This window comes from Cuculus canorus, chromosome 1, assembly GCF_017976375.1.
Source record: "Cuculus canorus isolate bCucCan1 chromosome 1, bCucCan1.pri, whole genome shotgun sequence".
NCBI classification, from domain to species: domain Eukaryota; kingdom Metazoa; phylum Chordata; class Aves; order Cuculiformes; family Cuculidae; genus Cuculus; species Cuculus canorus.
The window spans coordinates 97,203,674-97,216,235 of record NC_071401.1 but is presented as its reverse complement, the minus strand read 5'-3'; the positions used below and the strand labels follow the sequence as shown (position 1 = coordinate 97,216,235).

At 42.8% G+C, this 12,562-nt stretch overlaps 1 protein-coding gene across 1 annotated transcript in view; it reads right to left on the bottom strand.

The window, feature by feature from the left end:
- PAXBP1 (PAX3 and PAX7 binding protein 1) overlaps window positions 1–11,209 on the bottom strand; it is a 29,565-nt gene extending 18,356 nt beyond the window's left edge. The window contains exons 1-7 of the mRNA XM_054056765.1: window positions 10,721–11,209; window positions 8,132–8,260; window positions 6,487–6,663; window positions 4,940–5,161; window positions 4,222–4,325; window positions 2,844–3,064; window positions 1,707–1,896 (exon numbers count right to left, since the gene is read on the bottom strand). Of these exons, the coding sequence (XP_053912740.1) occupies window positions 1,707–1,896; window positions 2,844–3,064; window positions 4,222–4,325; window positions 4,940–5,161; window positions 6,487–6,663; window positions 8,132–8,260; window positions 10,721–11,195 (1,518 nt within the window). The 5' untranslated portion in view covers window positions 11,196–11,209. The remainder of the gene's footprint in view (window positions 1–1,706; window positions 1,897–2,843; window positions 3,065–4,221; window positions 4,326–4,939; window positions 5,162–6,486; window positions 6,664–8,131; window positions 8,261–10,720) is intronic.
- Window positions 11,210–12,562: the final 1,353 nt, after the last annotated feature.

Sequence of the window (12,562 nt, the reverse complement as noted above, 5' to 3'; positions counted from 1 at the left end):
ACATCTTAGAAGTTCAATGGGCTGGCATGCCAGGTGGGGTATCGGGAGGGTGGAAAGGGGGAGGAAGGTGTCCAGGTGTAGAACCCTTAAAAGACCAACTACCAGGGAAGCAAAGGTGTATTGTAAGAAAACAACTTTAACACCCTGCTTGTTTAATTATCAGCAGCTAATTTGTTGTGTAGGGGCTGGAATGGATTTCTTTACTAGTATAGCTACATAGGTCAATGACCTGGAAATGGAACTGGAATTGCTACATCATTAATTAAGAGTAAACCCTTCTGGTTTATTAGAAATCTGGGAGACTAAAGGTCTTGGTTTATACTTAGAATGGTGCATCCTAGAAGAATTGTTTAAAGAAAATAATTGAACAAGAAAGCATGGGCTATCAAAGAGAACCTCCAGATATGGCTTATAGTTATCACAAGAGAAATTTAACAAGAGGTCTTCAGAAAGCAAATGTTGACTAGAGATACAGTATTTAACCTGTTTTCTGAAAAACAAACTCATCTCAGTGAAAGAATATAAAAAGTTCTCTTTAAGTTAAGAATGTAGGCATTTGGGCAACCAGCATTCGCAAGAGCTGCAAAGGAAAGCACCTTTACTACCCTTCAACAGCTAATGCCAACACAGACTAAGGAATCCTGCTTCTTCAGTGAACAGTATCTATTGTAACTAACCAATTAGCTGGGCGAATTAAGTGGTTCACACTTCCTCGGTTTGTTCACAGCAGTTATTCTCCAACTTGCAAGACCGAAGATGGGATTCTCCCAATACCACTAACGCTGAACACAACAATTAATGCCTAACCGATTAGCAATTGGAATGCTTCTATGCTCCTCTCCCACCCCTAACAAGCTAGCTAAGCCGTACTTTCAACTGCTGAAGTAATTCTGACAGCTAACGTATTAAGAAGATACTATACTATTGCATTCAAGTCAGAAGATAATGAAGAAATAGCCTATGTAGTGCTAACTGAATTTTATAGCTCCTGTGTACATACGTATATCAAAACATATATTCAGAAGCTCCTCCTATATTTACAAGAGTAAGTAATTAAAGCATAATAACTAACATAAGAAAAAATGACTAAGTTTTCAAGTTATACACACACAAAAGTATCACACTACAGCCAAATAAGTATATGATTAAGTTTGTGTGTCTTCAGACAGCTACACTAGTTTTAAAACTTTTTTCCTTCAGACACTAGAGCGATACCAAGAATGTGAAACTGCGTCGCAGGATGAAGTTTATAATACCACATAAAAATACAAGTCTTTGTTAGTGTGTTCATAAAGAATTCCAGAAACTAGTAATGTTGTAATTCAGTCCTTATTTTTGTTAACCTGATATCCAACACAAGTAAAAAGCAGCATCTGAGTAAACCTGAAATGCCAGAATGTCTACCAAAATCTTAAAGACTGATAATCTAAAAGTGGTTTTAGGTGACCTAAAGTCAGAAATTTCTTTAAGTGTGAAAAAGAGGTTTTTGATAGCCAACTTAGCATGATGAAAAGTTATCTTTTCAACCCCCTGAATAACCAAACCCTTAGAAGAATATGTTCTCGGGGGACTTTTTTTGCAAAGAGAGGGAGGTGTGGTGTTTGGCATGTATTAAGAGTCCCTAGCTTGATGGATTTTGTTTGGCTTTTTGTTTGTGGTTTTTTTTTTTTTTTTTTGAAAAAAGATGAATGTTTTTGCATCCTTACCTTTTCACTGAAACACTCAAGCAAGTCTTGGACATACCCTCGCATTTCTTGCAAAAACTTATACTGTTCACCAATACCCCCAGAAGACCCTTCTAATATTTCAATTGCCTTGGTAGAGTCCTCTCGGCTTTGCTGATGTTTCTCATATTGCTGCCGATTAGTTTTGTGCAATTCTTTCATAGAGTCCAACCTGAAGGGCAATGGATAAATAGCAAATTTACATCCAAAAGTCTGCATACTTCAGACCGTTGAGATATTAAACAAACAGTGCAAGTATCAAGTCTACGTATGGGAAATACTGCAAAAGACATAATCTCTAACTTTCATTTGTCACTTTCTCCCTTCTCCACAAAACCAGTAAGGTTAATGTTTTAAATTAATTTGCTAGACTATGCTGAGTGCATTGCACTGGCCACTCCTAGACATTTTTACAGGAGTTGACATCACTTAGAACAGTGCAAAACTGGCCCTAAAATAAAACTAGGAGGAAACATTTTTGGGGTGGAGAGGGAAAGAACTATAGCTTATACAAAGCAGTCTTATTCCTCTACTAACTTGATTCACTGTCAAAGGCTGTAATACTACAAGGGGCATACAAACCAATTCTGAAGACATGTAAAGTGCAAGTTGGTCATTATAAATAATTTCTTACTGCAACTGGGTTGTTCACTCAGTAGGACCTTTTGTGTACCTGATAAACAGATTACAGAGTTTAAACTGAAAAAAAACCCCTGTATATGCTAAAATTTAATCCTTTATCTACTGAAGGTGAAAAAATCTAATTCACAGTTGAAAAGAATGCAACTTGACAAGCTAAACACCTCACTGGCCTTTCATTTCTTGACTATAAGACTGTGCAGTGTCCAGAAGATGCAACTCAGACCTGTCTTCAACAACATCAATGGCCTCATATTTAAAGCTTCACTTCCAGAGAAGCAATCCAAGAAGATTTTCGAACAAAGTGTCAGTGTCATCTTCACTTTGAGCTTTTATGTTTGCCTTTTTTTTTTAATGGATGTGTCAGTCAGTACTTCTCCAGCGATGAAACTCTGTGTTTGCTCACCGAGACTAAAAGATGCCTGAGGAATAGAAATCTAGGGGACAGGTCTTTAAGTCTAAAAAGATGGTCTGTCCTACCTGTCTTTAAGCTGTTTCTTTACCAAATCAATAGTAACAGGAGTCATCTCATTACTGGGAGTTTTGAAAGGAACTGTATTATCTGTTTTTTGAGACTTGGCTTCCGAAGATCCATATGCAGCATAAGTGTATGGAATGCCGTATGATGAACCATAAGATAGTGTCTGGTAAGTGTTCTGGTAGTACAGATTATTCACTTCAGCAGGCTGACTTGGTTGAACCTAATGGAAGAAAAAATGCAATTGTCCTATATTAGACTTCAAAGAAAGGAGAAACTTACTTTCTTTCACATCTCAAAAGTTATAAAGTGGAAAACATAGGTGGCTACATTTACAAAATGTAATTATCAAGTGGATTTAAGCGCAGAACTCCCAGCACCTCACTACCTGAAAAATTCCCCTCAGAAGCACTTTCTTAAATGGACAAACTCTTAGTACCAATCACGCTAAATATTTATACTTATTGTAAGTTATTAAATGAAAATTTTAACCAGCCTGTAATCAAGTGTTTGAGACTATACTAAATTGTGCTAAGACCATTTAACATAATGACAGGTTCTCAGAGTCAGTGTGTTTGGTTGTGATTTTGCTGAAATGCTTTTTAAAAAATAACCGATCCTCTTCAAATGAGTGGCAACTTCATTATGAATGCACAGACAACATATGGTACAACCTGTTAGAAATTCCAACTGTACGCTGCAGAAACAGACACAGAAACAGTGAACACACGCACACTGTTTGCACAGACTCTACAAACCCAATGGTAAACAAGAACAGAGATCTCTTTGAAGTGGCATTATTCTAGACTGCAAATTAATGCGAGTTAACACCACCACAATCGGTATCCACCCAGAAGAGAGGGACTAACAAACTGGATACCACTGAATACTTAAAATCTGTCCTCTCATTTCTCTTTAAAGAATGTCAGAAGTTACATACTGAACTGTGGTGACTGAAGGCACAGACTCCGTTCGGGTGCAGTAATGAAATCCCTTTATTATGCACAAGCAAAGCTTTATATAACCTTATTTGCCTCATTAGCCAGCTACTCCAGTGATTTTCCACTTCTAAAAGTCCCACAGTTACAGCGATTAAGCATAACCCTACTTGGTACAAATGTATGTTTTACGTAGCAACCAAAAAGTCCCAAAAGTTCTTCTCAAGTAGCTCAGCTCTGTGTTTTCTCCTCCCACTTAACTGTCTCATGGTTTCCTGCCAAAGACTGCAAGGACATCAGCCATATTGTCCTGCACGTACGTGGCGGTGCAACCTTCTATGCCCGCACTGAACTACTCAGATGAAACAGCCTCCTTCTAGCCATTCCAGTTTGTAAGGGATTTATCCAATATATGCAGGAATAAGCACAACTAAATACTTGCCTGAGGTATGTTGATTCCTTTCCGTATCTGTTCTTGCTCCCATCTACTGAGTTCCTCATCTTGCTCCCCTGCCACCAGTGCTTCATCATCACTTCCCTCAATACCTTAAATACAAGTAAAACAGACAGGTAACAAAAAGAAGATAATGTATTCATAGTAAAGGCCATGAGTTAAAAATGCTGAGAGACCATGCTTTAGCTGGAACATCTCAGTGCATCATCCTTTCCTCTTCACAAGGAGTTAAGGACACTAGCCTGTAAATTATTGTCACAGAGGTTCCACTTAAAAAATCCAATGGGTGAATTTGCAACTAACTGCTGGTAAAACCCTCTAATGTTAAAATCTTATGTATCTAGCCAATAATCCTTTTCCAAAACGTTATTTTACCTGCTTGTCAGCAAAAGGAATGCTATACCAAAGAACTATTTTTTTTTCACAACTGTGTACTTGGTAAAAAACAGAGCACAGGTACAATAATAATTGATCCTTAGTTTAAGTTTCTACCAGATTCAGTAAAATTGCATCCTTCTAAGCACAGGAACGTAGTTTGTGCTCAAAATATACGCAGATCCACTACGCAGTATTTTTCCTTAGAAACAAGATACAACTCCAGATTCATGCATGTCTGAAAAATGTGTTGCTTAAAAATGCTCACTGAGAACACTTGCAGTGAAAACCGTGTGAAAGATTATCAGCTGTCCTTCCAAAAGCTTTTTACCTATTTCCTCAGCAATCTTTTGCCTTTGGGATTTTTCCTTCACTGTAAAAACTATCCTCCTCTTCTCGTCATCATCTTCATCATCACTGGCATCATTTTCATCTTCTCGAACAAGGCGGCTTTTACCTGGTTCACTGTCAACGGGTGTAAAGTCTCCAAGCTCACGAGCCATTTGACGTTTTTTCCTAGCCGCATGAATAAAAGCAGCATCTGGAATTTCTCCTAGAGACAGATGTTTGCACCGTTAAACAACCACTGCAACAAAACTGGCATTATGACCTGTTATTATGTATCACTGCCACCTTACGAAATCATCTGGCAAACAGAAAAAATATTCGTACTCACAGAAATATCTGCAAGCAACTTACAGGCTGCACATGCAAACTTTCTGAGCAAAAACCCTGACAGCTGGGACCTTTCCCAAAGTCTGGCTCTGCTTCAAGCAGCTCACATGCTGTAAGAGCAGGAGCCTAATGTTTCTATGGGAAATATTCCTAAAGAAGGAAGCCCTTTACAGGAGCAGACTATTGCAATGGGAAGAAGAAAACGAGGTTCTCCACTGTGTCACTTTCACTTTCTGTGCTGATATTGCTCCCAACTCTTCTTATTTTGGGGGAATGAAAAACATGGGCCATTTCAACAGATGTTGACAGCTCAGAGATTAAGAGAACACCAAACCAGACAGAGCTAATATGAGAAGACCGTACAATTGAGGGGAAACCAGAAAAGCAGACCTAATTAAAAAAATCTAAAATCTCTAGCACAAAATTAATGTAACTTGCAAAAGTCATATAAAGGTCCCCCAAAATAAATTTTTCAGAACAGGAGTAATTTTTACCACTGTTTTGATTAGGCAAATACAAAAAGTTAAATTTCAGATTCTCTTTATATTTTACATGAGATACTCTATTCTAGCCAGTAATATCTTTAGAGATGCGATAACATAGGCATTGCATCACTCTGCAATTACCCTTAAAAGGAGAAATTATTTGGGAACCAATGAGGAAATTCATTTTCCCTTAAAATATGGCCCAGACTGTGGACCCAGAGCATCCATCTTCTATTTGGGCAGCAGGCTACCACGAGTTAGCTAGCAACTTGTAATCTAGTTTCAAAAATACTTTCTCAGACTGATTTGTTTGGCTTCAGGACTTGCCTAGGACCTCATTAGACAAAATGAGATAGGAAAACATTTACGATACCTTGCAGATTTGTAACTGAGACATTTGAACTAAAGACAGAATTTTAATTGAAAACAGTTAAAATTCATGTTAGATCGCCTATTCCAAATCTAGATTTTCCTACAGTTCGCCAGCACTTCGAGAGACAAATTCCTGCTTTTGACACATCAAAACAAACCATTCTGTATTAAAGTATTTTCTCCAAGACTTGTAAAATTTCACGGTTTTGGAAAATAGCAGTTTCTTGAATTCTCAGATGTTGGATATATTGCTGGAAAACATTTCCTCATCTCTCAGATACATTAATCTGCTGTAAACACTGGCTAAAGCTTTTGTTAACGTATCAGACATATTACAATAACAAACCTGGGCGGAGAACATTCAGTGATGACAGAGCACTTGAAAAAGCCCCACCAGCTTTTGGTTTTTCTTCTTCCTTCTCACTTTCAACTTCCATTTCCTCTTCACCATGCTCACTGTTTGCAGTCCCATCTTCTTGACCTGTATCCTTAATCTGTCCTGTCTTTTCTAGTGGTGGTTCAACTGGTAAGACAACAAAGCCAATGTTTTACTTTTTTTATAAAGATCATGCCAAAGTTCTTTTTTAAAAGGTCTAACAGCTGAAAGTAAAAATCAAACGTAAGTGTTAAATGATAATTTTATTGCTTGGGATCTAGTAAAATAGGCCTCCTTAATTGCAGTTAAGTCACCCAAGTCCTTTCAAAATAAACTCTGACTAAGCAGACACCCCAACAAACACTAAACATCCTGCATATTGCCAAATACTAAAGAAGTGAGGGAACTCAATAATGAACATTGTATGTGCAAGCCTCATGCAGCCTTTTATGTATGTAATTAGAAAGCACTGCCTGTCTTACACCAAATCTTTCCACAAGAACAGATAAATTTCAAAGAAACTTTTCATTTTCCTCTTGGGCTGGGGTGCAATATTACTCTACATTAGGTAGATCACATAATATTTGCACCTGCTGCCTGTATCTTGATATAAAACATGTTTAAGAGAATCCTGACTCAATAGCAGCCATGAGGTCTTCGCAATATAACCAGCTGCAGAGACTGCAAAACAGACTAACAGGACACATTAGCCATGTGTGAAATGCAGTTTTTAAAGGATCCTTGTGACAGAAGCAAGAATTAAGATCCAGATTTCCACAGATCATCTAAACAATCATTTCTGTCTATGCCACATACCGCCACAGAGGCTACTTAAAGCTTCTAATAAGAAGATTTTGTGGGTTTTTAAAATGTGGACAAAACCTTTTAAAATCTTTAAGATTTTTAAAAGACATTAATTAAATAAACTTTAAAAAGGGCAATTTTCTGCTTGGGACCATGTTCAACTCTCATATGTTCAGCTATATCATGGCAACTCTTAGATCATAAGCCTCTCAATTTGTGCTCATACAGTTGTAGGTTATTACTCTATACAAAAACCTAACTGGAAAAGGAATCATTGGACTTTAGCAATGACCTTCCATAAGAAAAATGGCCAAAGTAAAATAAAATTGAAATCTCAGGGTCTATTTCAAGGTCTGGAGGTCTATATGTTAAGATCCTTCTGCTCCAAAACTTTCATCCCATCATCTTATTCATCAAGTGCAAGTCCTGAAACAGGCAGCTGCTGAATAATTTACTTAATAATAAATAGCACCACTCTTCTCACCCCAAAACTTTCCTTTTTGGAGAAACTCATCTGACATAAACAGAGCTGAAACAGAGAAACTACTGGGGTCTACTGACAATTGTAAATGTAGCTGAGACATTTCACCCTTCTACATTCATTTCCACATGAAAAAGAATCAAAGAACTCTACTAGCTTCATAATGGCATTTGTAGGATTCATTTGAACACATTAAATGCATACTTAACTTCAGTTCTAAATGCTACGTCCTCTAAAAAGACTAACAGTTCATCTTGAAAACAATCAGTTTCTATTTACAATACTTAATCCTTGCCATTACAAATGTTAGTTAATTTGTTTTGCAGTTACCATCTGTTGGAGAATTGACCTCTGATCTAACTTTTGATTTTTCAAGATCTTCTTTGTATTCTTTCTTCAATTGTTTTACAATCTTCTTGCTGTAACTCGATTTCTTCACTTTAAAAACTTCTTCGGTTTCTTTAAAAGAAAAGTTGGAAAATATTACATTAGACCTGCCAAGAAGTACACTTACCCATTAAATCTCTTGATTTTGTATCTAGAACTTAATAAATGCCACTAACACTGTAATTTAATGTAACTTTACATTTGCACCACTGCAACAAAATCAGATCCATAGCTTTTCATGAGGGCTCAGGTCTCTCCTGTCTTCTTGTGGCCATTTGCAAGTTATTTATCCTGCTCACAGCACGGTCAGAGAAAAGCAAGGCAGAAGTTACACAAAATCATATACACATAGCCTGCTTTTATCTGACTGCAGTAATCGTTTTTTAAAAAACAAACAAACAAACAAACAAAAACCAGCTGATCCTTCACCGTGACCATGAATTTGGAAGAAAAGGACATGAAGACCCAACACTTTGCGTCAACAGCCTTTTCACAGCCACACATACACACAACTAATGAGCAAGGGAATGGCTGGTTTTGGTTGTACCACCAGCTCAAACACCTGCTGCACTACAACATACTAAAAGGTATGCAATACGTTAAAGAACTAAATAGTATAGAAAAAAAATTATCAAAGTTTGATGTAGGAAATCACACGTGTTCAGGGTTTGGTTTTTTTTAAGTCTATAGTGTAATCCATGTTTTCATAATTTGTCAAGATTTGAAATATCTTACAATCCAAGTTCCAGTGAGAACTCCTAAGAAAATTAAAAACGCATACTAACTTCCTGTTGACAAAAGGTATCACAAAAATAAGCTCCTCACTTTATTAACCCTGAACTTCAGGGATGCAATGGACCCTGGAGTTTGAGGAGTGGGTTTTGAATCTTTTTTGATAATTTTTAATACATAATAACTATCACCCACAATCAGATTATCTGAGTGCGAATGGTCCAATTCATGAGTGCACTACCTGCTGGAATCCAGCAGAATTACTAGCTGAAGTGCTGTAGAAACACAACTATGTCATTTTTCCAAAAGCTGAGGTCCAGAAACTGCTGAACCACTTTTCCCACTGTTTGTGAAGGTTAATCTAATAAACCCTACAGACAGCTAGATGCACTAATTCTGCAACAAAACACCAATGGCTTTCACATGGAGTTTGCTAGGACAACAGAGAGTCCAACATGTCCTGGAAACACTAGCCACATCAGTTGCAAACAAACTGGACAAAAAGTCGCAGGAAAGATCCTTCTCAATCCAGGTTAGGCTAAAGTCTGCACTCAGACCAATGAGCCACACAACTGTGGTCAGTGCAGCTGGAGTGTAACAGTCAGGTACCAGCAATGCAGAAGTAGAACAGAGGTCATTTACCCAGCTGAACAGAAACAAACCCGCGGGCATCACCCCACTGCTGGGAGCGCCCTGGCTTGGGAAGGGAGGGAGTGAAGGTGGTGCTGATGGGGCACAACATCCCCTCCTCCTTCAGGTCCTCCCTGTCTTGTGCGACCCCTTCTCATGTCCATATAACACTGCGCAACATGACTACCTTAAAAAAAATCAATAAAGCAACAGGTCCCATAATGTTGGGAGAGGGTTTAGAGAGAAAGCCATCTGAGGAGCGACTGAAGTCACTTGGTCTGTTCAGCCTGGAGAAGACCAAGGGGAGACCTCTGCACAGCCTACAGCTTCCTCATAAGGGGAGGAGGAGGAGCAGGCGCTGATCTCTTCTCTCCGATGACCAATGATAGGATCCGAGGGAATGGCAGGAAGATGTGCCAGGGGAGGATTAGGTTGGATATCGGGAAAAGTCTCTTCACCCAGAGGGTGGCAGAGCACTGGAACAGCTCCCCAGGGCAGCAGTCACGGCACCAAGCCTGACAATATTCCAGAAGCATTTGGACAAAGCTCTCAGACACACGGAACGAATGTTGGGGTTGTGCCCTCCTACGAAGATGGTGTGACATTCGAAGAGCCTCTGCTATGAGGACAGGCTGAGAGTTGGGGTTCTTCAGCCTAGAGAAGAGACGACTCTGGGGAGACCTCAGAGCAGCTTCCAGTACTTTAAGGGGCTACAGGAAAGGTGGGGAGGGACTTTTTCTACAGCTTCCTCACAAGGGGAGAAGGAGGAGCGGGCGTCGATTTCTCTGGTGACCAATGACAGGATCCGAGGGAATGGCACAAAGATGTGCCAGGGGAGGTTTAGGCTGGATATTGGGAAAAAGGTTCTTCACCCAGAGGGTGGTGGAGCACTGAAACAGCTCCCAGGGCAGCAGTCACGGCACCAAGTCTGACAATATTCCAGAAGCATTTGGACAAAGCCCTCAGACACACAGTATACGTGTTGGGGTTGTTCTATGCAGGAACAGGAACTGGACCCGAAGACCGCTGTGAGTCCCTTCCAGCTCGGGTCACCCCGCGGGGACGGTGCCGTGCAGACAACAGGCGCAGCCCCGGCGGAGGCCGAGCAGCTCCGCGTTCCCTTCCCCCCACCACCCCCGCCGCCTCCGGTGCCCGCAGCCCCCGCCTCACCCTCCTCCTCGTCCTGGAAGCTAAGCAGGCTGGCCCGGGGCACCTCTTTGTTCTCCCGCGGCCGCTTCTTCTCCTTGGGGCGCCCGGGCAGCCCGTTGTTGCCTGGCGGCGGGGGGGGCGGCGGCGGCAGGGCCCCCAGCGCCGCCCCGTCGCCCCCCATGAGGCCGAGCCCCAGCCCCAGGGCCGCGCCGTAACTGGCGGCGCAGGCGAAGGCGGCGGGGCTGCCGGGCAGGGCGAGGGGCACGCAGCCCGCGGGCAGAGGCAGCAGCCCCGCGCCCGCCGCCAGCGCCACGGCCTCGCCGGGGCCTTCCCCTCCGCCCGCCGCCGGCTCCTGCGGCGCCTCCTCATCGCGTTCCTCGTCCTCCTCCTCCGACTCGTTCCGCTTGCGCACGTTCACCCGCCTGGCCTTGCGGAACATCCCGGCCGCCCGCGCTCCCGCCGCCTCCCCGCGGCCCAGGCCCGGCTCCCCCAGCATGGCGGCCCTGCGCCACAGCGCCCCCTACCGCCCGCCGTCCGCCGCCCGCCCAGGCAGCGAGAGGCGCCGGGGAGCGAGAGTAGAGCGCACGCGCCGGGGAGCGTAAAAAGGCCAGGCTAGAGCGGCGCGGCACCTCCCCTTTCCGTACGCGGGGGCCGCCGCCATGTTGTGGCGAAGGGGGCGGGGCCGGGGCTGTCCTCGCCGTGGTGGCGCCATTGGGGGTGCTGATCGTGTTTGTGCCCCCCGGGCCTCCCCCTCCCGGTTATACACGAAGCGGCTACTGTTAACAAAAGCGGAATATTTTGATTTAAGCTAAAATAAAGTTTACCCAAGTAATTTTGTTCTTTGAAAGTTAGACCGAATGACCTCCGATCATGTTTTCTTTCAGTGTTTCTCCAGACGCTGTTCACTCTTTGGAGACGATTACGCCGTGTGCTCAGTGTGATCTGTGCTGAGCAGCTGTGTCTGCTGAATCCCCTCTGTTTGCAGCCTTTCCCATCTCCAGTGCGGGGTCGATCAGGCAGAGGTGGAGCCAGCCCCAAATCAGCAACGGACTTGGCTGCTGTGAAGTTCATAATGACATTAAAATCGGCCCTTGGAAAGTAATAGAATAGGCATAACATTGCTGGTAGAATTGATCGGTGTGCATGTGAGTGGGGAATCCATCCTGTCCCAGCTCTTGTATTGCTGCACACCATGGGTGGAGATCGCTCCTTCGTGTTGCCCAGCCCTGATAAAGGATGCTGCCATCTCAAATTCTAAAATGGGCCTCAGAGTTTATTTGCTGGTGTTTTCGGTATCACCTGCCTCTCTGCTGCTGTTCCACAGCCAGCTTTGGGGCGCCAGGGAGGATGCCAACACCCTCGCATCACCATTGAGAGGGTGTGTGCGTGTAGGTGTCGTGTTTGGTGACCCTCAGGAGTAAGGGAGGGTGCAGAGCCTCAGCCTCCCCATCACTGCCGCTGTGGGCTTATTTTCCACAACCAGCTCTGGGGTGCCAGGAAGGGTGGATGCAAACGCCTCTGCAGTGCCTGGCCCCGTGTCTCCTTGGCAGCCTCAGCTGGGTTTTGCTGCCGGCTTTGCAAAGCCTCTGTCAGAAAGACCCTGTTTCTCTCTGAGGGAATCCCAGCTTCTTGTTTGTATGGGGGAAAAGATGTGGGGTTGCCCACGGAAATTGTGGCTGCCCAGTTCCTGGAGATGTTCAAAGCCAGGTTGGATGGGGCCTTGGGAAGCCTGATCTGGTGGAGGTGTCCCTGCCCATGGCAGGGGGGGTTGGAACTGGATGGGCTTTAAGGTCCCTTCCAACCCAGATTATCCTATGATTCTATAATTCTATGTGGTGGTCCTCTTTGCTGGTGCTAAATAGT